At 54.5% G+C, this 27554-nt stretch overlaps 1 protein-coding gene across 16 annotated transcripts; it reads right to left on the reverse strand.

Annotated features, from left to right (window-relative positions):
- Nucleotides 1–24: 24 nt before the first annotated feature.
- Nucleotides 25–25993, reverse strand: FCSK (fucose kinase). Of its 16 annotated transcripts, none has more exons than XR_010152450.1 (24): nt 25731–25993; nt 16982–17085; nt 16480–16631; nt 15100–15150; nt 14042–14167; nt 13345–13417; nt 12828–12925; nt 12334–12414; nt 11332–11451; nt 10977–11148; nt 9873–9985; nt 9230–9331; nt 8950–9120; nt 7692–7756; nt 6947–7317; nt 5961–6171; nt 5606–5772; nt 5289–5510; nt 4807–4950; nt 4533–4652; nt 1840–2027; nt 1649–1748; nt 896–1173; nt 25–720 (listed from the first exon to the last, which is right to left on the reverse strand). XR_010152450.1 is itself a non-coding variant. In XM_009431174.5 (24 exons), the coding sequence occupies exons 2-24, from the start codon at nt 17061–17063 to the stop codon at nt 619–621; spliced, it is 3255 nt and encodes a 1084-aa protein (XP_009429449.1). In that variant the 5' UTR covers nt 17064–17085; nt 25731–25993; the 3' UTR covers nt 25–618. The 16 variants fall into 16 exon arrangements, 9 of the variants coding, with proteins under 9 accessions (XP_009429449.1, XP_054525523.1, XP_054525525.1 ...); XR_010152448.1 differs by having other exon boundaries at nt 896–1202; XR_010152447.1 differs by having other exon boundaries at nt 896–1205.
- Between the last annotated feature and the right edge of the window lie 1561 nt (nt 25994–27554).

A 27554-nucleotide genomic window follows, 5' to 3' on the forward strand; every position in this document is an offset into this window, starting at 1 on the left:
AAAAGTGACTTTACGAGGACCACCTGCAAGGACAGAGTGAATTTATTCCAAGAATGCCAGTCCTGAGAACCCACTTCCCACAGGCACCAGGTCACTTGGCACGCTCCGTAGTTTTGCTAGTTAAGGCCTGGGATGGCAGTGAATCACTGGGTCACTGCTACCAACTTGGCAAGGGACCGCCACCCTCACTCCCACACTCACATGAGGGTTGAGTGTAAGTCTACAACTCTAAGCCATAGGGAATGTCTCGAAGGGCCTCTTCAGGGTTGGCCTTGCTAAGGGACTCCCAGCCATATGCCAAGGCTGGCTGTCAACCCTTTCCAGGGCCCTTGTGGAATGAGAAGGCCAGCCATAGGATTTGTAAAGGCCACGTGGGATACTAAGCTTGGGATCTTCCTATGTCCAGGAGGAACAGAGGCTACACCTAGGCCACTGTCCACCAGGTCACAGTCCTGTCCCAGGCACTCTCTGCTTGCCCAGATCTTGCTCTGGTCAGCTCCCTTTGGGAGCAGATTCGCAGAGGTGGGTGGGGAGTAGGAGGTGGAGGTTCCCATGGGGCAAGGAAGGTGGGGGACACTGTAGCTCCAGGTTTTCTCCTGTTGCAGAGAGAAGCCAGCTTCATGGGAAAGGGCAACAGGTTGAGGCCTCGGTCCCCAGCAGCTTCAGGCTCAGGCCCTGAGTGTCCACTTCAACCAGGTGGATGCTGTAATTCCCAAGGCCCTGGACAAGACAGGAAGTATTTAGAAGGCTCTGGACAAATCTCAGGCCTTCTGGAGGCTGGACTGGGCCTGCAGGACCAGGGGGACTTACAGATATAGCCCCTGGTTAACTGGTGGGCCACAGTGAGGTCTCTTGCCCCCAGAGGTCTCTTTACCAACCCCAGCCCCATCAGTACCTCGGTCTTGGCCAGCACCGCCTCCAAGGCCTCCTTTTGCTGTGGCTCCTTGGTCAACAGATAGAGAAAGCCTCCACCGCCTGCCCCAGCCAGGCTCTGGCCATGCACGTGGGGGGCCAGGACATCCATCATACGCCGCACAGTCAGGGGCTCACAGCCTGGAGCCATGAGCTTCTTCTGCTCCCAGTATGAGGTCAGGCACTGGCCCAGCAGAGGCAGGCTTCCTGAGGTGGGGCAGAGGGGAGTGACGTGCCTGGGCCAAGATACTCAGCACCCATCTGGAGATTGCATGAAGTGCCAAGACGTGCTGCTGAGCCAGTGTAATGGTAAAGAAGCCAGATTCTAGTGCCGGCTGGAGCCGGGAGTAACCCACTTCCCAGGACTGCCTGAGGACCAATGTGCAGGAAGCAACCAACACCACACCCAGCATAGTCGGCACCTAGGGAGCTGTGACGCCACACACTGGGGACCCTGCCCAGCTCAGACTTCCTTGGAACTCAGCCATGGGTTGAGTCCCTTCCCCTCTCTGCTTCCTGTTAGGGCTGGAGGGCCTTTCCCATCATGAAAATTTTGTCCTCAGATGTAGCTTTCCCCTAAATGTGAGACCCTGGAGAGGACAGACAGTAGGCTTCTGTTCCCAGAGGCCGAATATCTCGAGCTTGTGCCAAGCCTGCAGATGACCCTGGCCTCAAACCCACAAGTGACAGAATACTCGCTCCCAGTGCCCTGACCCCCCCAGAGGAAGCCCCTCACCTTGGCGGAAGCCTTCAGCACACTCCTCAGTTTGCCGCACCAGGCTGTGGGCATTCTGCACCACAGCAGGAAGTCGGGCATACCAGCTCCTCAGCACATCCTGCGGACGGCGCAGGAGAAGGGGCGGTGAGGACCCAGGCCCAGCCGGCAGGCCCCCTGCCTGCCTCCCTCATGCTGGGGCCAGAGCTCACCTGCAGCAGGTTCCGAGCCAGGCGGGTCTTGCCAGTGTACACCAAGAGCAGGTGGTCATTGAGCTTCTGGACAAAGCCCTCAGGCACCGTGACCTCTTCTACCTCCACCTTCAGTGGCAGCTGAGCCCGGGAGCGCCCCACCTTGATGCCAGGCATTAGGCCACCTACTTGGTCCTGCCAGCCACCTCCTGTGAGCCCAGGGACTGTCACTGTTGGAGTCTATCTGGCCCAGCTTCACTCTCCCAGCCTAGGCTCCCGGCCCTGCACCCCTTGCTGGGACCAGTGTGGAAAGATAGCTTCCCTCAACTCCACAGGACAGTGAGCTATGCAGCTTCTGTCCCCAGAACAATCCCAGCAAGGGAATGGGCTTCACTCCAGGGCAAAGCTTGGAATTCCCAGGGCCTGAGTTTTGTTTTAGACCTAATGTATAATTGGAATTGGGATAAACCACATTGAAGAATAAAGATTTTACACTATGGCCGGGCACGGTGGCACACGCCTGTAATCACAGCACTTTGGGAGGCTAAGGCGGGCAGATCATTTGAGGTCAGGAGTTTGAGACCAACCTGGCCAACATGGTGAAATCCAGTCTCTACCAAAAATACAAAAATTAGCCAGGCATGGTGGTGCATGCCCTGTAATCCCAGCTTCTAGGGAGGCTGAGGCAAAGGTTGCAGTGAGCTGAGATCGCACCACTGCACTCCAGCCTGGGTGACAATGTGAGACTCTGTCTCAAAAAATACATATTTTACACTGACCTCTGCCCCTCCTAGGGGAGTTTTAGTCAGAGGAGAGGCTGACAGATACCTTCCCTTTGGCCTGAGTCTCCCTGCACCGTCTTCTGACAGGTGGTTTATGTTGGAAGGAAGGTCATCAGGATCTGTTTTTCTCTTATCTAACTTACACATCTTTCCATCTTCAGTAATGAAAGCTATGTATCATTTTCCTCCTTGTAGCTGCATAAAAATAACAAAACTAGTCCGGGCATGGTGGCTCACACTTGTAATCCCAGCACTTTGGGAGGCCAAGGCGGGCGGATCATGAGGTCAGGAGTTCAAGACGAGCCTGGCCAACACAGTGAAACCCCATCTCTACTAAAAATACAAAAAATTAGCTGGGCGTGGTGGCAGGCACCTGTAATCCCAGCTACTTGGGAGGCTGAGGCAGGAGAATCTCTTGAACCCGGGAGGTAGAGGTTGCAGTGGGCTGAGATCGCACCACTGCACTCCAATCTGGGTGACAGAGCTAGACTCCATCTCAAAAATAAAAAAAAATTAAAAATAACAAAACTTGAGTTGCTTCTGGGACAGGCCCTTGATAGTTAGGGAAGGGCCTGCAAGGGTTTAAAGTATGAAATGCAAAAGACAGGAGCCATCTGGAACTTTGCAGCCAAAACCTGGTAGTTGCAAAGTGGCTAAGTCTTGAAATGTCAAGACTTAACTGTGCCCCTCTGCTTCAAAGCACTTGGCACAGTTTGTAATACACATGTACCTGAGTAGTTATTGATTAATGTCTGTCTCCAGGAGACCACAGGACTTTTGAGGGCAGGGACCCCATTTTTGCTCATTTTATCCCTGGGGCCCCACAAAGTGGGTTCTCAACAAATAGTTGTCCGTTGGCCAAATGTAGAACTTGAATGGTACACCTCAAAAGAAAACTGAAAATGCTTCCCCATCTGCTCCTTTTGCTAATGACTACCGATTATGGGATATGAGTCACTACAGTGAAATGTGAGGCTTGAGCTGCAGAGTGACAGAAAACACCACAGTCAGGCTTCAGTAGGCCTTTGCAGCAGTTTCTTTCCAGGGGTGTGCTGGAGACGGGGCCTGACACCCTGAGGTGGACCTGAAACCAGACAAGCTGTAGCTGCTCTACACTGGCCATGGGTTCCAGGGGGCTCGGTGGCCAGGAGGAGTGAGAAGCCTGGCGCTGGTGACATTCATTAGATCATAGTCATTTTTGGGCTCTTGCTGTCCCACCATATGGCCAGGGGGTGGGGGCGGGGGCACAGGTGATCATATCTCAAGTAAGGGCACGATGCCAGGACAGGCAGAAGGTCCAAAGCAGCTCTGCCCAGCCCTACCCCAGCACAGCCCTGGAAAGGCACAGTCACGAAGCATAGCACCTGGTTCCAACAAGCATGAGAGGCACAGCACAGGCCGGGCGCGGTGGCTCACGCCTGTAATCCCAGCACTTTGGGAGGCCGAGGCAGGCAGATCATGAGGTCAGGAGATCGAGACCATCCTGGCTAACACGGTGAAACCCTGTCTCTACTAAAAATACAAAAAAATTAGCCGGGCGTGGTGGCGGGCGCCTGTAGTCCCAGCTACTCGGGAGGCTGAGGCAGGAGAATGGCGTGAACCCGGGAGGCAGAGCTTGCAGTGAGCTGAGATCGCACCACTGCACTCCAGCCTGGGCGACAGAGCGAGACTCCATCTCAAAAAAAAAAAAAAGGGCACAGCACAGAATCTGGCACTCAGTAGATGCTTGTGAAACAGCTCGTTGGGAGGTAGAACATTTCAGGTTGAAAACGACCAGAGAAGGTCAAAGTGACTAGAAGGAAAGTATTTTCAACAGCAGCACAGTCTTGTGGCTGTTGGCCAATCACATGCAAATCCAGGGGAGCCCCACTCCCCCCGCGGGCCCTTGGGAAAGTGTCAGTGACCTCCTCCAACTCCAGGGCAGTCACATACCAGTGGTGAGCACCTGCTCCAGGTGCAGCACTGCGTGGATCAGGGCTTCCGTGCCCACCACCCGGCCTGCGGCTCGCTGCAAGGCAGCCAGGGCAGTGCCTGCCAGGATGCTGCTGGTGCCTGCGGGGCGGAGAGGAGAGAGCAGACATGAAACGCCTCCACCCTGCCCAGGCCTGCCTGACTCCCTCTAAGGGCAGAGGCCAGGAAGGGGGATCACAGGCAAGGCTGGAGGGCTGTAACAGTCGGTGGGTAGCAGGAGGCAGGGCCCGCTCACCCAGGCCAGAGCCGTGGGGCAGCTCAGACCAGGTGTGCAGCTCAAAGCCGCCCCCAAAGGTGCGGAGCAGCTGCTCACTCAGCTGGAGTTCCGAGTGGACATGCACAATCCCTGCACAGATGAAGGCCGCCTTCAGCAGGGCCCCTGCAGAAGGACAGGCATGAGAAAGGAATTCAGTCTCGAAGGGCAGACGCAGGCACCCACCCACCCTGGACTTCCCAGCCCAGTGCGGGACTCATCCGGTGGGACAAAAGCCCAGCAGCAGTACTGGCCCCATCCCCAAGCCACAAAAGGGCCTCTGGGCTCCCAGACAGGGACACATGTCATCTTTGCAGGTTGACTCCCAGCCCCTTCCTTCCCTTCAGGCTCCTCAGCCAGACTGGCTGGCCCTCAGGCCAGACCCCACTGGCCTGCAGTCTCTAGCTTCTGCCCCGAGCCCCCAGCTGGCCAGCCCCACCTGCAGAGGTCCCAGGGTGCCTGACCTGGGGCATGAGGCTGGCAGTAGTCCCGCAGGTCAGCCAGGCACCGGCACACTATCTTCACAGTCATCTCATCCTGCCGAGGCCCCACCGCCAGCCACAGCTCAGGCTCCGGGATGCGGCGTGCCCTGGCTCCGATGGGCCGGCGGCCGTCCACTCGCACAGCCAGGCCCAGCACAGCCCCGCCAAGCTCATAGGCAAGGGGTGGCGTGTCACTCCAGCCCCCTATGGCAGTGTGGCAAGACTCAAGCTGGTCACAGAAGCTGCCAGCCTGGCTCTGGGGCAGCTACCCTCAACCCCACCTGCCACAAGGGGCTCACCAGAGAAATCCACACGGGCCGGGCACTCAGCCACCACCCACTGCCCAGGTCCCGGCAGTTCCACCTGCTCTGTGGAGACAAAGTGCTGCGCTGACATCACAGCCTGGCGGATCAGGATCTGACCAGCCCCCTCATAGTGGCGGGCCGCTCGCACCAGCAAGGCTGGCCTGCCAAGAGAAGGGGGAGGGATGGTGGCATGCAGCCCCAAGCTGGGGGCAGATTGCCTGGCTTTGGGGACCTGACTGTCCCGGGGTACCCAAGGGAGCCCCACCTCTCTCTGGGCTTCCTCCATCAGGGTCCACTTCCCAGACAGCAAGGGGCTTATCCAAGGGATCTGACCTCCATTAGTACACACCTGCTTAGCCACTTGTCCCTCTCCTGGGCAAGTGCCTCCACGCCCGCTGCCAGGTCTCCACACTCCAGGTATGAGAAGGGCCGCATCCACTCAGGGTTGGCAGCTGGCCCGCTCCGCAAGCCCCCACGGCCCTCTGCCATGCAGCCCAGGACATCCGCCACACAGGCCAGTGCCCGTGCTGCCACGCCAGGGTCTCCTGCCCCAGCTGCAACTGAGGGACAAGGAGTTGGGGGTGGCAGGGGAGGAGGCCTGTCTTCAAAATCCTCTGCCACGAGAGGCTACTCAACAGTCCCTAAATGCGCCAGACCCCTCACACCTCCTGGCTTTTGCCCACAATGTATCTTTGACTGTAACTGCACTCCTACTCTCTGCCTGGCAGCGATCCTCTCGTCTTGCCAGTCCCAGCCCATAGGTGTCTCTTCACCCCCACCCAGGACACCCATAGTGGTGAAGAGCTCAGGCTCTGGGGTCAAACCACCTGGGCTCAGGTCTCAGCCTCACCACCAGCTAGCCGTGTGGCTCTGGGTGAGTGGCTTCAATACCATTCATGTCCACGGTCCCTGGGACCTTCCATGAGGTTCAGCCTAGGAGGCTAAGGCTGTGAGCCCCCAGAAGTGTGCCTGGGACCTCATGCAGAGATGACCATGTCCCCTGGGGGCTCTGTCCCCTCGCCATGCTCTGCACCCACATCCTGGCACCCAGTACAGAACACGCAGGGTTTGCCGATGTGCCCAGGACCTAGAGCTCAGCTGCCAGGCCTCAACCTCTGACCAAACCCCACTGACAGGGATGAACATGCCTCAACCTCAGACCAAACCCCACCGACAAGGATGAGGCCTTCCAGAATCCTAAAAGTAGACTCCAGCATGCCCCTTCCCTGCTTGAGCACCTCATGGTCCCCTAGTCCCCTCAGGGGATGGCCCAGAGGACAGGGAGGGCAGGTGCCCCTGGCCTGATTCTGCAGCACTACCAGCCTGCACACTCACCCTGGTCCAGCGTGGCCAGCAGGGGCCCGGGGCAGCCCTCGCGGACAGCAGCCCAGATCAGCGGGCGCAGGCTGAGGTCCTGCTGGGCCTCCAGCACGTGCCGCGCCTTATGCAGGGCCTGGCGGAAGAACAGGTCCCGGCGAGAGGCCAGCGTGGCAGCCCGATCCAGGCACGGCTGCAGCTGCTCCCAGGACAGGCGCCAGGAGGCTCGCCAGGCTCGCAGGGCCTCGCCCCCATCCTCCTGGTGGTCCAGCATCCACAGCAGGTCCTGGGGTCCCAGCTCCCTCGAGGGGTGGAGCACAGGAAAGAGGCGGGCGCTGGGAAGGCAGTACTCTGCGGGCAGCGTGTCGGGGTCCCACAGGTCCCAGGCTCTGATGTGGGGAGAAGGCACATTCCCAGGAGGGAAGCAAAAGCTCCAGTCTCTTCCCCAAGCCCTGAGCCGCCTGTCAGTTCATGGGGACAGGACAGACTCCGAGGTAGCATAAGTGGGCAATTCAGGTTGGGGGCCAGGCTGCCTGGCATCCTTTCCCAGACCATTGAACAAGAAAGCCAAAGTCAGCACAGCCAGAGACTGGGAGCTGCCCGGGGGAAAGTACTGGAGAGAATCCGGCTGCCCAAAACCACCCAGGCCCCTGGATGGTAGCACGGCCCGTGCTGCTCTGGGGCAGGGGAGGGACACACCTCAAAGAGCAGCAGTCACCCCAGCTGCCCAGGCCCACAGAGGCCCTAGGAGTGTCCACCTTACCGAACACCTGTCCTCTTGAAGAATTCACTCCAGGGCACGTTGAGATATGTGCCTGCCCCCTGTCTCTGGGGGAGAGGAAGAAGCAGTCAGGGCTGCAGGGGCCACAGGAAAGGGTTAGAGACACTAGGACAGGGGGCCAGGAGCTGCTCAAGTGCTCACATGAGGGCAGGAAGACAGACAAAGAACATACTTGACCCACCCAGGCTGGAGTGCAGTGGTGTGGTCAGCTCACTGCAGGTATGAACTCCTGGCCTCCCACCTCGGCCTCCCAGAGTGTTGAGATTACAGGCGTGAGCCACTACACCCAGCCATGGAGCAATTTCTGAAATTGTTTTCAGCCCTGCAGCCCCAACACTCCTGCCAAAGTGCCTGAAATCTGGAGCAGAACCCTGGGTTCCAGGCCCAGCCCACCACAGCAGGCTGCAGCCCAAGGCGGGTTACCTCCCTCTCTGAACCTCAGTCTTTAGCCTGTCAAATAAGGATAAAAACCCCCACCCAGCCGTGCGCGGTGGCTCACACCTATAATCCCAGCACTTTGGGAGGCCGAGGCGGGCAGATCAGTTGAGGTCGTGAGATTGAGACCATCCTGGCTAACACGGTGAAACCCCATCTCTACTAAAAAATACAAAAAAATTTGCCAGGCGTGGTGGTGGGCGCCTGTACTCCCAGCTACTCAGGAGGCTGAGGCAGGAAAATGGCGTGAACCCGGGAGGCAGAGCTTGCAGTGAGCCAAGATTGCGCCACTGCACTCCGGCCTGGGAGACAGAGCGAGTCTCAAAAAAAAAAAAAAAAAAAAAAAAACAACCCCACCCAACCAGACTAGCACGGCGAAACCCCATCTCTACTAAGCTGGGCGTGGTGGTGCACGCTGGTAGTCCCAGCTATTCGCGAGGCTGAGGCAGGAGAATCGCTTGAACCTGGGAGGCAGAGATTGCAGTGAGCTGAGATTGGGCCACTGCACTCCAGCCTTGGTGATAGAGCAAGACTCTATCTCCAGAAAAAAAATAAAATCCCCACCCAGCCCACCTGGCAGAGCAGATGCAAGGAGGGAGGTAAAGGCCTGTGGAGACTCTGCTGGTCTCACAGCCTATCTTCACCCTATCTCCTCCCTCATCCTCTCCTCCGTACATCCGACCCTCCTCACAGCCTGTCCCACGGGCCAGTGCTCAGAGAACCCCGCAGTGGGGTGGGGGCCAGGACTCCTTGGGCTCCCCAAAGCCTGAAGTTGGGGGTGAGGGAATGCAGGGTGACTGCCTACCTCCCAGCTGTCCAGACGGCCAACGAGGGTGAAGGCATGGCCCAGGGAGCCGTGTAGCCGCGTGTGGTGTCCCTGCAGGACAAGGTCACGCAGCTCCCGGCCATGCAGGGCCTTGGAGTGGGCTGCATCCAGACCAGTCACCAAGCAGCCAGCACCTATGTGAATGGGGCCCTGGCAGGGGACAGGGCAGGCATCCTGGGTGGGCAGGCACCCAACACCCCCCAACACATGCGGGATGCCAGCACCCTCGCCCCAATCTGCCCACACGCTCAGGCCTCACCCGCAGGTGGCAGTGCTGCAGGACGCTCCCAGGACCCAGCCGGACAGGGCCCTCCAGCAGGCAGCTGACCACAGAGCTCCCGGCCGCCAGGAGCTGCTGCTCCTGTGCAGCCAGGTAGGAGGAGCATGAGGGTCGAGGCCCAGGGCTGCCCCAGCTCTCCTCCCAAGCCAAGCATCCAGGGGCAAAGCGTCCAGGCCTACTGCTCCCCTGCCCTGCAGCACCCTAGACTCCTCTCTGGACCTGCCTTGGCCCCAGCCTGAGACCTATTTCCATCCCACCTGTCCAACTACGCCCAACCTTGCCACCCTGGGGGCCACCTCTGAACCCTACCTGTCCCCTTCCTCAGCAGCACGGCACTGACCCAGGCCCACCACTGTCACCCCAGGCAGACCCCAAATAAAGGTCTCCTTTAGCTTCTCAATCAGGCAAGCTCAATGCAGAATCCTGAGTTGGCCACTTACTGGCTCTGTGGCCTTAGGCAAGTTACTTAGCCTCTCTGAGCCTCCAGCACTTCATGTGTAAACCAGGGTAACACCTGCACTCGGGTCATCTGTTTCAAGTGCCGGCTATTTTCTTCCCGGGAATCCACATCCCACCTGACCCCAGGCAACCAGCAGGCACCAGAGGGGCAGGGAGGTCTCACCTCCACCTGGGAGTGCACAATCTGGGCCCCAGGAGCCCCGGGGAGTGTGAGGCTGAGCAGGAACTCACTGGCTGAGGAGGTCATGTAGCTGTAGCTGCCGCTGGAGACATAGGCTGTAAAGACATAAGTACTGAACCCAACCCCATGCCTGCTGCGACTCAGGGGCCAGGCTGCCTCCCAGCAGCAGAGACACATGGGGGCAGGTGTGGCCATGAGCCTGTTAGGGGAAGCTGAGTCAGGAACCTGCCCAAAGCCCCACAAAACAGCTAGAAAGTAGACAGGTTGGCCGGGCGCAGTGGCTCACGCCTGTAATCCCAGCACTTTGGGAGGCCGAGGCAGGCAGATCACGAGGTCAGGTGTTCGAGACCAGCCTGACCAACATGGTGAAATCCCGTCTTTACTAAAAATACAAAAATTAGCCAGGCATGGTGCCACGCACCTGTAATCCCAGCTACTCAGGCAGCTGAGGCAGGAGAATCGCTTGAACCTGAGATGCAGAGGTTGCAGTGAGCCGAAATTACGCCACTGCACTCCAGCCTGGGCAACAGAGCCATACTCTGTCTCAAAAAAAAAAAAAAAGAAAGCAGACAGGTTAGGGCCGGGCATGGTGGCTCATGCCTGTAAGCCCAGCACTTTGGGAGGCCAAGGCAGGCGGGTCACCTGAGGCCAGGAGTTCAAGACCAGCCTGACCAACTAAAAATAGAAAAATTAGCCGAGTGTGATGATGCATGGCTATTATCCCAGGTACTCAGGAGGCTGAGGCAGGAGAATCGCTTGAACCCAGGAGGCGGAGGTTGCAGTGAGCTGAGATCGCACCACCTCACTCTAGCCGGGGCGACAAAGAGAGAGTCCGTCTCAAAAAACAAAACAAACAAACAAAAAAAACAGAAACAAAAGTGGACAGGCTGGGAGAGCCCAGGAATGAGACAAAAGGAAGACAAGAAGGGGAAGGAGGTAGCTCAGTGGGGGGCTCTGGCACAGGACAGGAGAACTGCCCAGTCCCTGTGCTGGGCTGCCTGGCCCAGCGTGCAGTGAGCAGCTCCATTCTTGGGGTCCTCACTCCCATGGTCTCCCCACCCCAGGGAGCTGAGAGGCAGTACCCACCCATGGTAAGGGGCTGATCGCGAAGCTCCCTCCACAGCTGGGCCCGGGCGCTCTGCAGATAACCCGCTACATCTGCATCGCCTTGCCCCAACTCTGGGGGCCTCCCAACCAGGAAGTCCTCCCTGGTCACGTTCTCAGCCATGCAGTGGAGAATGTCAAAAAACAGAGACAGCTGGGGGAAGGGGAAGAAGCACAGCTATTGGCATGGCAGGGGTTCAGCCCCCAAGTTCTGAGGCTGAACCAGGGCAGTCCCGTCTGCGGAGACTCTGCCCCAGAGAGGGGAAGTGGCTGGCCTGAGGTCACACAGTGCCTCGCCCCCAAGCCAGGCCCCACCTAGCTGCCCTCCCCCAGTCACCTGGACAGGCCGGGCTCCGGAGTCCAAGCCTAGGTAGGTGCAGGCATCCAGGGGCGGGCTCACGTGGGTGGCTAGGAGGCACTCGGCAGTCTCCACAGAGAAGAAGACAACCCCAGAGACCTGGAAGGGACCCCAAAAGGATCAGAGACGGAGGGCCCTGGACCAGGCCCTGGTACAAGTCAGGGAGGGCACATGCAGATGGGCCACATGAAGCTGAGTGCCATACCAGGCAGGGAGTGTCACCTTCTGACCACTCCAGCACCCAGACTCCAGGCTTACTTGGGGTAGCTCCCACCAAGACACCTTCTGGGACACCCTCAACTGTCAGGCCTTCTCCCGAACCCAGTTCTCCACCCTCGCCATGGTCCACTCCCAGATTTCCATGCCTCTCCAATCCTTGCCCCTCATGATGGAAGCATTCCCGGAGTCTGGCTCTAGGCCTCCTCCCAACCGCACTCCCTAACTTGCTCACATTCTGGTTCTAGGCTTTCTTTTTTCGTTTGAGTTTTTGAGGTTTGCTTTGTTTTGTTTTACAGTGGGCAGGGGATTGATTCAGAGTCTCGCTCTGTCACCCTGGCTGAAGTGCAGTGGCACGATCTCTGTTCACTGCAACCTCTGCCTCCTGGGTTCAAGCGATTCTCGAGCCTCTACCTCTCAAGTAGTTGGGATTACAGGCACACACCACCATGCTCAGCTAATTGTTGTATTTAGTAGAGACAGGGTTTCACCACGTAGCCCAGACTGGTCTCGAACTCCTGACCTCAACTGATCCACCTGCCTCAGCCTCCTAAAGTGCTGGGATTACAGGCGTTAGCCACCCTGCCCGCCTGGTTCTAGGCTTTCTGGCTCAGGACAAGACCCTGAATTCCAAGGCTACCCTGTCCTCAGATTCTAGCTCTAGCTTGTCCTGGAGGCTTCTAGAAGGAATCGAAGGAAGTCAGACCCTCCCTCCCTGTCCCATAAGGTCCCCAAAGCCCCACAACCTGGGCCCAGCAGCCATACCAGTGGCACCCGCCCATCAGGCCTGACACACCGCTGAATCTCTGCCTCAGTGCCCTGGTAGTAAATGTCCAAAACAAGGCCCTATGTGCAGGGAGAAACAGAATCAGCGGAGGGAGCAGGAAGGGATCTGGAAGGAGGCCACAGCCACAGGTGGCAGCAAGGGCATTCTCCAAAGGAAAGCTGAGGATGCAAGGCTGGCAGTTGCTGGCATTCTCAGGGGGGCCTGAGATTTCTACTCCATGATGGCAGAGGGCAGGCTTTAAAGGTCTTTGCAGCCCTGAGCCCGGGCACAGAGACTGGACAGGCGGTCGGTGTGAAATGTATTTTTGGCGAGAGTAAGGGAGCACCGGTGCCACTGCCACGGAGGAAACTCCTTGGATTCAGGAACATGCGAGGAAATCCAGGATGAGAGGTTGCCCACTGACAGGGAGGAGGCTGCCCACTGACAGGAGGAAGGCTGCCCCAGCCGGCTCCACTGCCCCCAGGGGCACTACCTGGGGGTCAGTTAGGTAGACGCCATGATTCTGAGCGTAGGCCGGGCTCCCTGGGAGGGCGATCACTCTGGCTCCCCGGAAGCTGTCCCAGCTGATCCCTGTGGGGTGGGGCAGTCAGGAGGCTCCCAGGGGCCTCCACCCAAGGCACGGATTTCCCCACCAGGAGGAAGCAAGAGCCCAGGGCTGCGGCACCTGGGCACCTCTAAAAGGGAAATACGGTTTCCAAGCCAAATGGACATTCGCCTGGGAGAATGACAACCCTCCTCTCCCAAAGTTCTTCCGCAGAGCCCTGTGGGACAGAAGGGGCAGGGCTGATTCTGTCCATCCTATAGACAGACAGACTGAGGCACAGCAGGAGAAGCCCTGCCTCCACCAGGCTTCATTCTCCACACCCTCCAGCTTCCCGTCTAATAGGGCAGCAGGGCAGGCCCAGAGGCAGGGTGGGCAAGAAGGGCAGAGCTGGCTTCTTGCTGTGGCTGTGACGAGGGAAGGCGGTCCCAGGTAGTCTCAGGCTCACCAGGATTTGCAGGAACAGACAGCAGCATGTCGGTGCTGCAGACCCACACGCCTGGCGGGGAGCCCGGGCCTAGCTGTGGGGGGAAGGAGACAGAACACAGCTGGTGCCTGGCCCAGCCCTTCACCTGCCCCCTCCTTGCCCAAGGATACTGTGCTGTTGAAGTAACAAGGGCCTCCAAGACCTGGTCTGCCCCCACCCACTGTCTGACCTGGGTTTACAACTTTCCCCATGTGACCAAGACTAACTTATTTGTTGTTATTGCGACAGGGTCTCACTGTCACCCAGGCTGGAGTGCAGTAGTGCGATCGTAGCTCACTGCAGCCTCAAACTCCTGGGCTCAAGCGATCTTCCTGCCTCAGCCTCTTGAGTAGCTGGGACTACAAGTGTATGCCATCATGCCCAGGTAATTTTTTTAAAATCTTTTTGTAGAGATGGGGTCTTGCTGTGTTGCCCAGGCTGGTCATGAACTCTTGGCCTCAAGCGATCCTCCCACTTTGGCTTCTCAAAGTGCTGAAATTACAGGCATGAGCCACCGCCCCCAGACACAACTAACTTCTTGAAGATCTTAACTAACACTAGGCACCCTCAAAACCATTCCTTCTCCCAGCTGAGCCAGCATAGATCATACCTGGGGGAACAGTGGGAGGGAAGTGGCTCTATCTGGGACGAGGCACCACGGGCCACCACCCAGCCTCACCCGATAGGTCATGATGTCCAGCAGGCAGTCCAGGTTGCAGACCAAGGCTTCCACGGGGCCCTCGGGGTTCTCCATGGGGAGGCAGGTGAAGGCCCTGCCACAGTCATCAAAGGGGAAGTCTCGACCCTGGAAGTCGGGGGGCTGGTGAGGAAGCCTCAGTGCACAGAGCCCAAGGCCACCTCATCAGCTGTGCAGGCAGAAAGCCATCCAGTGGAGGGCTGATAAAAAATGTTCTCTTGATATTTTCTCCTACAATATATTTTTATATTATGCATTGCACTGCAATTTTTTAGACTAAGTCTTGCTCTGTTGCCCAGGCTGTAGTGCAGTAGCGCGATCATGGCTCACTGCAACCTCCGCCTCCTGGGTTCAAGCAATTCTCATGCCTCAGCCTCCCAAGTAGCTGGGACTACAGGCATGCACCACCATGCCTGGCTAATTTTTTGTATTTTTAGTAAAGACAGAGTTTCACCATGCTGGCCAGGCTGATCTCAAACTCCTGACCTTGTGATCTGCCCGCCTCAACCTCCCAAAGCGCTGAGATTACAGATGTGAGCCACTGCGCCCAGCCTATAATTTTATTTTTTGAGAAAGGGTCACACAGGCTGGAGTGCAGTGGTGTAATCATAACTCACTGCAGCCTCAACTTCCCAGGCTCAAGTGATCCTCCCACCTCAGCCTCCTGAGTAGCTGGAACTACAGGTGTGCACCACCATGGCGGCTAATTTTTGTATTTCTTATAGAGATGAGGTTTCACCATGTTGCCCAGGCTGGTCTCGATCTCCTGGGCTCAAGCAATCCTCCCGCCTTGGCCTCCCAAAGTGCTGAGATTTACAGGCATGAGCCACTGCGCCCGGCCCTAAATGGACCTTTCAATCTAATATTCTGCTGGGAAAATATGTGGTATATATTTAGCCAATTCCCAATTTTTGGACATTTAGAATCTTTCAGATTTCATCTTGCACACACACAGTGGCAGAACACCCCTGAAGTCCTGCTCAACTCCACGAACTGGGATTCTGGCCTTCTGCTTGGCCCCTGCCCCAAAGTTCATTTACCATGTGCAGAATGAGGATCCAGGCCGAGTGCAGGACATCGGATGTGACCACCTGCAGGAGTGGGAAAGCCCTGTGAACAGAGGCCTCAGGCAGATGCCCTGGAGGATGGCACCCTCGAATCCAGAGAGAGACTCCAACACAAATCCACTCAGGTACCCAAGGGACAAAAGGCAAGGTCAAACCAATGGCCACAGGCAGACAAGGGGCAGCCCTGGTCCCTCCTGGATAAGGGATCCCAGGGCCCTCCACCTGGGCCACCTTCTTGCTGGCTGGTTTGTTGCTGTTGTTGTTGTTGTTTTGAGACAGGGTCTCACTCTGTCACCCAGTCTGGAGTGCAGTCGTATGATCCCAGCTCACTGCAGCCTCGGTCTCTTGGGCTCAAGCGAGCCTCCCACCTCAGCCTCTTAACTAGCTGGGACTACAGGTGTGCACTGCCACGCCTGGCTACCTCTTAATTTTTTTTTTTTTTTTTTTTTTTTGAGATGCAGTCTCGCTCTGTTGCCCAGAATGGAGTGCAATGGCATGATCTCAGCTCACTGCAACGGCATGATCTCAGCTCACTGCAACCTCCACCTCCCGGGTTCAAGCGACTCTCCTGCCTCAGCCTCCCGAGTAGCTGGGATTACAGGTGTGTGCAACCAGGCCCAGCTAATTTTTGTATTTTTAGTAGAGACGGGGTTTCATCACGTTGGTCAGGCTGGTCTCCAACTCCTGACCTCAGGTGATCCACCCACCTCGGCCTCCCAAAGTGCTGGGATTAAAGGCATGAGCCACCGCGCCCGGCCTCTGCTGTCTGTTTTGAAGGGGAGGTTACAGGCAACAACAGTTGGGGGCTGGCTGGGTGACTTAGGGGAGTCAGCGCCATGGCAGCTACAGTGGTCCCCTCCCCTGCTGGTGCCATCTCCCTCTGCAGAGCATGTCCAAGTCTGTGCTCACCCTCACTCTGCACACAAAGGTGCTATGCAGACAAGGTGACCGGGTGAAGTGGCTGGTTGCATGGGAGACACGGGACCAGCAGGGATGCTGACTCACATGGCCTGCCCAAAGCAGGCAGCCGCAGCTCAGTTCCAGTGAACAGTTCGTTGCCATATGGGGATGACAGCCCAGGCTAGCAAGACCTTTGAATGTTTCAAGAGAAGCCAGAAAGCCTCACTTTGAGATATTGGCTCCAACTCTCTAAAAACACTGCAAAAGCTGGCCCTGCCTTCTGCCCTCACTTGAACGGCAAGGCAGAGATGAGTCCGCCCAATTTACAGAAACAAAAACTGAGACCAATGCTGAGTTGGCCAGGGCGATGGAGCCAGAGGAGCTGGGGATCTCAGAAATGACCTGGTTCCAGCAGGGACACAGACCAGGGAGGTGGCCCTGGTGAGCACTCACAGTGAAGCCTGCCCGGGCACTCAGGTGTTCAGCAGCCACCAGCAGGGCGTTGAGGGTGGCTCCTCCGCTGCCCACACGCTTCTCTGGGTCCTCCACAGCCAGTAACAGCGTCCCAGCAGGGATCTGCTCCCGCTTCTGCCGCACTTCCAGTTCTAGGGTCAGAAGAGACACTGGGACCTGCCCCCCAGCTCTCTGCCCTGGCCCAAAGCACGTGAGCAAGCCTACTGATCATCAGTGTTTGATCTTCCTTGACTTAGCTTTCCATGTAGGAGGCCACTAGATCTTCACCCAACTTAGTGAGAGAAGTCATATTACTCCCATCTTACAGATGAGAAAACTAAGGCACAAGGAATGACATGCCACGTATGCTGTCACATGGCTAGGGAGAAGTGCAATCTGGGTTTGAACCCAGGTTGGCCTGGCACCTGGGGTTGGAGGGACATAGCCAGGAAGGGGAGGGAGGTTCTCCATTAGGGGCAAGGTGGGAAGGGGAGTCCCCTACCTCTCTGAAAGACCTGGACACTGTCCTTGTACTGGCAGGTCAGGATGATGACTGTCCAATCAACTCCCTTCGGCTGCTCCATTCTGGCCAAGCGGAGGGGCTTCCTGAGACAGCAATATGGGTAGATGTGACTATTTTTTAAACCATCATAACTAAAATTAATTAATTTTATATACAATTCTATGATTTTAACATGTGTATAGATTCGTGTTGGTATCACCATCTACACTCAAAAAAACTTCCTCATGCAACCTCTCCTCCCCGCCTACGCCCTGACAACCACTGATTTGCTCTCTAAAGCTATAGTTTCATCAACTTAGAAAATGTCGGCCGGGTGCAGAGGCTCACGCCTGCAATCCTAGCACTTTGGGAGGCTGAGGTGGGGGGATCACCTGAGGTCAGGAGTTGGAGACCAGCCTGGCCAACATGGTGAAACCCCGTCTCTACTAAAAATACAAAAATTAGCCGGGTGTGGCGGGGCATGCCTGTAATCCCAGCTACTCGGGAGGCTGAAGCAGGAGAATCGCTTGAACCCAGGAGGCGGAGGCTGCAGTGGGCCAAGATCGCGCCACTGCACTCCAACCTGGGCGACAGAGGGAGACTCCGTCTCAAAAAAAATAAATAAATAAAAGAAAAAATGTCAAACAGGCCAGGTATAGTAGCTTACATCTGTAATTCCAGCACTTTGGGAGGCCGAGGTGGACAGATCACCTGAGGTCAGGAGTTCGAGACCAGCCTGGCCAACATGGCAAAACCTCTTAACTACTACAAATACAAAAATTAGGCAGGCGTGGTGGCGTGTGCCTGTAGTTCCAGCTACTCAGGAAGCTAAGGTGGGAGGACTGCTTGAGCCTGGGAGATTATGGCTGTAGTGGGCTATGACTGTACCACTGCACTCCAGCCTGGGTCACAGAATAAGACCCTATCTCTAATTAATTAACTAAAATAAAATAAAGGCCAGGACAGGTGTAGTGGCTCACGTCTATAATCCCAGCACTTTGGAAGACCAAGGCGGGAGGACTGCTTGAGCCCAGGAGGTTAAGGCTGCAGTGAGCCATGATCACTCCACTGCACTCCAGCCTGGCTGACAGAGCAAGACCCTCAAAACAAAACAAAACAAAAAAAAGTCAAATAAAATGGAATATAATCTTTTGAGATTAGCTTCTTTCATCCAACATGATGCCTCTGAGATGTATCCAAGTCATTGTACATATCTGTGGCCCAAGCCTTTTTTCGGAGGAGCAGTGATCCCTCGCATGGATGGGCCGCATCTGTTTCTCCATTTACCCACTGAAGAGCATCTGGGCCATCTCCAGTTTTTGGCAGATGTGAATAGTCCTGCTATGAACCTCCGGAGATAGGTTCATGTGAACAGAAGATTTCATCTCCCTAGGTGGACACCAAGGCGGATGGCTGGGTCACGTGGTCAGCGTGTCTGCTGACATTCCAAAATGTGGATGGGTGTGATTTCCCCAGGGAGTGTGCCCAGGAAGGAGGAAGGGAGGGCAGCAGGATGGGGTAAGAGTTGGGGCCACCCAAAGCACGGGGGAAAGGAAGGCGAGAGCAAATGCCTAACCCCACCCCCCAGGCTCCTCAAGCTGATGGGGGTTCCCCGGAGAAGGGGGCAGCTGTGGGGAGCGCATATGCACTCAGAGCTGCAGGAGCAGGCACTTGGAGACCTCCCTTCCCAGGGGTCTCAGCCAGCCCAGCGGGGGCTGCAGCCCTACCCGCCCGCCATCTTCCTCCAGGGCACTCTCAGCAAGTAGGGGGAAAGCAAGACCAAAGATTTGGCTTCACCCCCACCCCTGTCTCCCCCAACCTGCCAGCACTCCTGCCAGATGGAAAACCAATCTGACTCCTGAGCCCCTGGCCTCCCCGAGACCGAGTCCCCCAGGAGCACCCACACATTCACCTCTGGCAGGGCTCCCACTGCTGTCCCACAAAGCAGCACCCCCATTTCCTCCCTCCACCCCTCAAAACTCAGCATGGGAAAAGCCCATGCAAGTAAGCTGCTCACCACTGGCTGAGCTGCGCCCTGAGCACACATCTGGTGGTCAGCCCACACCCCAGCCAAAGTGACAGGAAACCTGAAGCTCAGCCACAGGCTATTCCAGTGCCAGGCTCTGCTGCCACCAGAAGAGAAGAGGCTGACAGGACACCACCACTCAGCAACACCCACGCCTTCAGGAAAAGCCTCTGTCAGAAATTGCTCCATTCCCTACTCAGCCCAGAAGGGAAATCCAGAGGGGAAATTCCAGCTAGAGATCCCAGCCAGGCACTTGAGGGTGAAGGCTTCTCCCAGGATGCCCACCAAGCCCTCCCTCCAACTTTGCCACCAATTTACTGTACGGCCGTAGGAACGTCTAACCCTCAGGTCAGCTGCAGCAGGGAGTGTAACTAACAGACGCCCCCAGCTGCTACGATCTGAATCTCCCACCTTGTTTACATGGAGGCCACGCTTTGAAGAACCTTCTCACAACCAGTGACTGAGCACAGCTGGGACACTGAAACAGACCTATTCCTGTGAAATTCCAGACTCCTCTGGCAGGCAGCTTAGAACTGCACTGCCACCTGGGCGCAGTGGCTCACATCTGTAATCCCAGCACTTTGGGAGGCCAAGGCGGGCAGATCACGAGGTCAGGAGTTCGAGACCAGCCTGGCCAATATGGTGAAACCCCATCTCTAATAAAAATACAAAAATTAGCCAGGTGTGGTGGCACGTGCCTGTAGTCCCAGCTACTCAGGAGGCTGAGTCAGAATAATCACTTGAACCCAGGAGGCAAAGGTTGCAGTGAGCCAAGATCACACCACTGCACTCCAGCCTGGGCGACAGAGCGAGATTCTGTCTCAAAAAAAAAGGAGTCCAGGCACGGTGGCTCACGCCTGTAATCCCAGCACTTTGGGAGGCTGAGGAGGGTGGATCACGAGGTCAGGAGATCGAGACCATCCTGGCTAATGCAGTGAAACCCCGTCTCTACTAAAAATACAAAAAATTAGCTGGGCGTGGTGGCGGGTGCCTGTAGTCCCAGCTACTCGGGAGGCTGAGGCAAGAGAATGGCATGAACCCGGGAGGCGGAGCTTGCAGCGAGCAGAGATCATGCCACTGCACTCCACTCCAGCCTGGGTGACAGAGCGAGACACCGTCTCAAAAAAAAAAAAAAAAAAGAGGCTAGACGTGGTTGGTGGCTCACGCCTGTAATCCGAGCACTTTGGGAGACAGGGGCAGGACTGCCTGAGGTCAGGAGTTTGAGACCAGCCTGGCCAACATGGTGAAACCCCATCTCTATTAAAAATACAAAAATTAGCCAGGTGTGGTAGTGGGCGCCTGTAATTCCAGCTATTTGGGAGGCTAAGACAGGAGAATCACTTCAACCTGGGAGACAGAGATTGCAGTGAGCCGAGACCATACCATTGCACTCCAGCCCGGGCAAGAAGAGCAAAAATCTATCTCGAAAAAAAAAAAAAGATGAAGAAACTGCTGGGTGTGGTGGCTCATGTCTATAATTCCAGCATTTTGGGAGGCCATGTCAGGAGGATCGCTTGAGCCCAAGAGTTAGAAACCAGCCTGGGCAACATACAGAGACCTGGACTCTACAAAAAAAAAAAAAAAAAAAAAAAGACGGAGAAATGAGGCACAGAGAGATGAAGTAACTTGCCAAAGCTAGCAAGTGGCAGAGTGAAGTTTGAAACTAAACTTTTTTTCCAGAGTATCTATTTTATTACCTCTTTTTCTTTTTGAGATGGAGTCTTACTGTATCCCCCAGGCTGGAGTGCAGTGGTACAATCTCAGCTCACTGTAATCTCCACCTCCTGGGTTCAAGCAATTCTCCCTGCCTCAGCCTCCCGAGTAGCTAGGATTACAGGCATGTGCCACCACGCCTGACTAATTTTTGTATTTTTAGTAAAGACAGGGTTTCACCATGTTGGCCAGGCTGGTCTCAAACTTTTGACCTCAGGTGATCCACCTGCCTCGGCTTCCCAAAATGCTGGGAATGAGCCACCATGCCCGGCCTCTTTTTTTATTGTCTTTTTTACTTTTTTTTTTTTTTTTTTAAAGACAGGGTCTCAATCTGTCACCCAGACTGGAGTGTAGTGGTGCAATCATAACTCACTGCAGCCTCGACCTCCCAGGCCCAAGCAATCCTGCTACCTCAGCCTCCTGTATAGCTGGGACCATAGGCACACGCCACCACGCCTAGCTAAGGTTTTCACTGTTTGTTTTCTTTTTAAGAGATTGGGTCTTGCCACGTTGCCCAAGCTGGTCTCAAACTCCTGGACTCAAGCAATCCTCCTGCCTCAGCCTTTTTTTTTATTAATTTATTTTTAAATTTAATTAATTAATTTTTAAATTCATGCTCCCCACTACAGGGTCCACTTGCTTAACCACTGCAATAAACCTACTTTGTAGAGCTGAAGTACAAAAGGAGGAAATATATGTAAAGCGCTCAGTATGTATTATCTGTTATAATTATGACAAAGTCTAAACAAATACAAGGGAGGGATGATTTTAGTAATAATAGCCACTAGGACGCCAGGCATGGTGGCTTATGCCTGTAATCCCAGCACTTTGGGAGGCCAAGGCAGGAAGATTACCTGAGGTCAGGAGTTCGAGACCAGCCTCGCCAACATGGTAAACCCTGTCTCTACTAAAAATACAAAAATTAGCCAGGCATGGTGGCAGGCACCTGTAATCCCAGTTACTCGGGAGGCTGAACCTGGGAGGTGGAGGTTGCAGTGAGCCAAGATCACGCCACTGCACTCCAGCCTGGGCGACAGAGTGAGATTCCGTCTCAAAAAAAATAAAATTAAAATTAATAGGCCAGGCATGGTGACTCACGCCTATAATCTCAGCACTTTGGGAGGCCGAGGCGGGTGGATCACCTGAGGTCAGGAGTTTGAGACCAGCCTGGCCGACATGGTGAAACCCCATCTCTACCAAAAATTCAAAAATTAGCCAGGCATGGTGGCGGGTGCCTGTAATCCCAGCTACTCAGGAGGCTGAGGCAGGAGAATCGCTTGAACCTGGGAAGCGGTGGTTGCAGTGAGCAGAGATTGTTCCACTGCACTCCAGCCTGGGTGACAGAGTGAGACTTTGTCTCAAAAAAAAAAAAAAGAAAGAAAGAAAGAAAAAAAATTAATAATAGCCACTAGGACTGAGCACTCTGGACCACAGTTAAGGTGCTGTGATTTTTTTATCTTGACAACACCCTTAGACCCTGCAAGATAAGTATTATTATCTCCTATTATCTCCACTTCACAGAGGCCAGGAGACGCTATAGTCAAAGTTGCAACACACCTGGGTCTTTTGGATCCTTATTCAGGTGATAGTGATAATGATATCTGGTCCCAAGCAAAGGCACCGAAAGACAGCAAGAGGCCAGGCGCAGTGGTTCACACCTGTAATTCCAGCACTTTGGGAGGCCAAGACAGGCGGATGGCTTGAGCTCAGGAGTTTGAGACCAGCCTGAGCAACATGGCAAACCCCATCTCTACCAAAAAAAAAAAAAAAAAAAACCACACACATACAAAAATTAGCCAGGCACAGTGAATGTGCCTATAGTCACAGCTACTCAGGAGGCTGAGGCGGAAGCATTGTTTCAGCCCTGGGGGCAGAGGTTGCAGTAAACTGGCACCAATACATTCCACCCTGGGTAACAGAGCCAGACCCTGTCTGAGGAAGAAAGAAAGAAAGAAAGAAAGAAAGAGAGAGAGAGAGAGAGAGAGAGAGAGAAAGAAAGAAAGAAAGAAAGAAAGAAAGAAAGAAAGAAAGAAAGAAAGAAAGAAAGAAAGAAAGAAAGAAACCCTTGAAATGGCCAGATGTGGTAGCTCACATCCGGAATCCCAGCACTTCGGGAGGCCAAAGTGGGCAGATCACTTGAGTTCAGGAGTTCAAGGCCAGCCTGGCCAACATGCCAAAACCCCATCTCTTTTAAAAGTACAAAAATTAGCCGGGTGTAGTGATGCGCACTTGTAGTCCCAGCTACTCAGGAGGCTGAGGCAGGAGAATCACTTGAACCCAGGAGACGGAGGCTGCAGTGAGCCAAGATCACGCCACTGCACTCTAGCCTGGGCAACAGAGCGACTCTGTCTCAAGAAAAAAAAGAAATGCCCCAGAGAGTCCAATGGCCCAGAAGTTCTGAGCCCAGTCTTCATCTCAGCATAGTGATAGAGAGACATGGGCAGGTGACAGGTCATGGCCAGAGTGGGGAGAGTATCCCTTACTAATGACAGGGGCAGAGGAACAGTCCTGGGTTGCGTATCAGTCCCAAAAGGCTCTGTCCCCATCTCTACCTCTTCCTGCTTCCTGTAGGATCCTGAGCAAGTTACTTAATCTATTTTTTTTTTTTTAAGATGGAGTCTCGCTCTGTCACCCAGGCTGGAGTGCAGTGGCGCAATCTTGGCTCACTGCAACCTCCGCCTCCCAGGTTCAAGCCATTCTCCTGCCTCAGCCTTCCGAGTAACTGGGACTACAGGCGCGCACCACCAAGCCTGGATAATTTTTTGTATTTTTAGTAGAGACAGGGTTTCACCATGCTGGCCAGGCTGGTCTCAAACTCCTGACCTTGGGATCCGCCCGCCTCGGCCTCCCAAAGTGCTGGGATTACAGGCGTGAGCCACCATGCCCAGCAGTTACTTAACCTCTCTAAGCCTCAGTTTCCTAATCTGAAATTTAAGGCCAAAGACATCAACCTCCCAGGACTGTTTTCAGCATGAAATACAATGTAAAGTATGTGGCACACACCAGTGGCTCAATGAATGATAATACTTCCAGCCAGGCAAGGAAGCAGGAGAGTTTCACCTGTCCCTGAAGGAGGAAGGACTGGAAGCTCTCAAACATTCTCTGAGTTAAAGACTGTCCTGAAGAAGAAAAAAATCAGGGAAGGCCTCAGGAATCAAGCAAGGCTGAGGGACATCCCCTGAGAGATTAACACAAAAGGTAAAATGATACAAGTAGCTAATACATATGGAGTGCTTTTTCAGGCACTATGGCAAAGGCACATCAGTGTCACTTCATATGACCCACCCAACAGTCCTAAGAATTGGTTCTTATCTCACTGAAGCTCTAGACAAGAAAACTGTAGTTTAAAAAGCAGAAACATAGCTATTAGGTTGGTGCAAAAGTAATTTTGGCTTTTGCCATTGCTTTAATAGCACAGGCAGGCTAGGCTTTTGTTTTGTTTTGTTTTTGAGAAACAGGGTCCGGCTCTGTCACCAGAGGGCGGAACGCAGTGATGTGATCACAGCTCACTGCAGCCTCAAACTCCCGGGCTCCAGCGATCCTCCCATCCCAGCCTCCCAAGTAGCTGGGACTATGCATGAGTCCTGCTAGTTTTTTATTTTTTGTTGAGATGGGGCCTCCCTTTGTTGCCCAGGCTGACCTACAACTCCCAGACTCAAGTAATCCTCCCGCCTTGGCCTTCCTAAGTGTTGGGATTACAGGTGTAAGCCACCATGCCTGGCTTTTTTTTTTTTTTTTTTTTTTTTTTTTTTTTTTTTTTTTTTTGAGACAGGGTCTCCCTCTGTCGCCAGGCTGGAGTGCAATGGTGCGATCTCGGCTCACTGCAATCTCCGCCTTCCAGGTTAAAGTGATTCTCCTGCCTCAGCCTCCCAAGTAGCTGGGATTACAGACGTGCACCACCACGCCCAGCTAATTTTTGTATTATTAGTAGAGAGGGGGTTTTGCCATGTTGGCCACGCTGGTCTCAAACTCCTGACCATAGGTGATCTACCTGCTTCCGCCTCCCACAGTGCTGGGATTACAGGCGTGAGCCACCTCGCCCGGCCTTTTTTTTTTTTTTTTTAATTAATAGTTTGCTGGAGTTACACAATCTCAAGAGGTCCTGAGAAAGTGTGCCCTAAGGCCCTAAGGTTCTTTTGTTGGTGGTGGTGGTGGTTTGTTTTGTTTTGTTTTTGAGACGTAGTCTCGCTCTGTCGCCCAGGGTGGAGTGCAGTGGCGTGATCTTGGCTCACTGCAACCTCCATCTCCTGAGTTCAAGCGATTCCCTCGCCTCGGCCTCCCAAGTAGCTGGGATTACAGGCATGAGCCTTGGCGCCCAGCCTCTACCCACTTTCAATACAGCCTCATCTGCTGAGATCAAGTTGAAATATTTTTTAGTGTCCTCAGCCCCACGCTGTCCAAGACTGGGATAGTGTTGGCGAGCCAGAGATAGAATAAAGTACTAAGAACTCTTCATATGAACCTTTTGAAGACAGGTGGGTCAGGGACTGCACATTTTAGAACTTTAAAGAGGAAAAAAAGGCTCACGGAGGACTCTGACTTGCTGCCTTCTAAATAACAGACCGAAAGAAGTTACTTGGGAGTAAAATCGTTTTGTAAATTACCCAAGAGCACATCATTGAGATTTGTGCATAATACTGAGCCCTGGCCGGGTAAACTGAGAGAGGAGAAGCGGCCTCAAAGTAAAATCAGAGCAGCGCCGGCATCCAGGGCCCCACCTGCCTCAGGGTGAGGATCCTCTGAGGCCCGCATCCCTCCCGGTCCCAGCTGCCAGCAGGTCCGGCCGCACCAGCCCGGTCGCGGGGCTCCCCTTGGAAGACCCAGGCCAAGTGGACGCGGGAGCGTAGAAACACCTGTGGGCTCCCGGGGCACCGCAGAGCTCCCGGGGACTCTTCCCTGTCAGGAACCGGGCGGCCCGCGGGTCGACTCGGTGCTCCCAGTCAGGGAGGGTGCACCGGAAAGCTGAGGGGGCGCAAGGGGCGCTGCGGGGACCCTCGCGAACTGACGTACCTGCCGTCGCCCGGCGCTCGGCGCTCGGCGGAGCGGGCTCTTTAACGCGTGGCTGCGCGACCCTCGCGGTGCACTCCGGGAAGTGTAGTTTCACCTCCGCGCCCCCCCAAGGCCGAGCCCCCGTCCGGCAAAAAACACGGTCGGAGCCACCGCATAGGCCAGCGTGGGTGGCCGGGGCAGCGCTTTCCTGAAGGGCAGCGGGGCTGCGATCCAGAAGGGAGATGGGAACGGGGCCGCTCCAGGACCCACGAAACTACAACTCCCAGAGGACCGAAGCGCCTTAAAGACACAGGCCCGTTTCCTGGGACTCCGGGATCCAGGTTAATGTGTAGCTTTTTTGTTTGTTTTCTGGTTTGGGTTTTGTTTTTTTTTTTTTTTTTTTTTTTAACCCCTTCTGGACGGCACCAGGAGCTTCCGCTTTCCTCTGGAGAAAAATCCACTGATGGAGGAAAAAAAAAAATCATGCTTTGCCCAAGCGGAAGCAGCTGCCATTCGATTTGCAATTGGAAAGGTTTGCGCTGGTTTCATCACGTGGATCCTTTGGGAAGAAACTTTCCAACTCCGTAATGGGGAGGGGATCTGCGGACCTTTTGGGAAAGTTGTGAATGGCAGCATTGATTGTCATAGATGACAATTGGAAATACTCTGAGTGTCTCTCTCTAGGTTACTATGTGAAAGGAAAATAAATCTCAGGACCCCAAAGTCACTAAGTCAAAGGGAAAAGTCAAGCTGAGAACTGCATCAGGGAAACCTACCTCCCATTTTATTCCTAAACAAGATAACTACAAAGATGAAAAAGCCAGATATGGCCTGGCCCTCACAATTTGCCCACTAGGAAATTCCTTGTGTGCCCCCAAATCTGTACCCTAAAACAGTTGTGTGGAATTTCAGTGACAATGTAAATTGATAGCTTATCTTCACAGGTGCTGGGCTTTGACAGCACTGAAAGTCATCTCTCAGCTCACCTGAGACAAATGCATATCTCATTGCTTCCTCTGCCCTATGTTTATTTTTTCTTATGTAAAAATGCATATTCACTGAGCTAGATGAATGCATAAGTGACTAGTCCTCTATCCCCCTCTAACATGTGAAAGGCTTATCAAAGACTCAGAAGAATGCAGTCATTTGCCTCTTACCTACCCATGCCTTTAAAAAATTTCCTCTTTCAGGCCAGGCACGGTGGCTCGCACCTGTAGTCCCAGCCCTTTGGTGAGGCTAAGGCGGGTGGATCACGAGGTCGGGAGTTGAAGACCAGCCTGGCCAATATGGTGAAACCCCGTCTACTAAAAATACAAAAATTAGCTGAGCGTGGTGGCGCGCACCTGTAGTCCCAGCAGCTTGGGAGGCTGAGGCAGGAGAATCGCTTGAACCCGGGAGGCAGAGGTTGCAGTGAGCTGAGATTGCACCACTGCACTCCAGCCTGGGCAACACAGTGAGGCCCTGTCTAAAAAAAAAAAAAAAAAAAAAAATTCCTCTTTCCCCAATATCTGACCTTTCCCCTTTAAATATTGAAGCCCTCAAAATCATCTTTGGAGAAAGGTACAGACCTGTCTCCCAGGTGCACACATTCTTAACTTTGGCAAAATAAACTTGTAAATTGATTGAGACCAGTATCTGGTGCTTTTTGGTTTACAACTGGAAAACTAAACTAGGCACATCCATGCAAGACAGATGCTCTATATGTTCAGTAGGGAGTGATGTTCAGGACATCAGGTTAAGGGAAAAGCAGCAAGTTGTAGAGCAATATGTATGGGAAGCCCCTCAAATAAAAAATAATGTTTATGGACAGATAGTGTGTGGATACACAGGAACACGGCTGGAAGC

The sequence above is a fragment of the Pan troglodytes genome, chromosome 18 (genome assembly GCF_028858775.2).
Source record: "Pan troglodytes isolate AG18354 chromosome 18, NHGRI_mPanTro3-v2.0_pri, whole genome shotgun sequence".
Taxonomy (NCBI): domain Eukaryota; kingdom Metazoa; phylum Chordata; class Mammalia; order Primates; family Hominidae; genus Pan; species Pan troglodytes.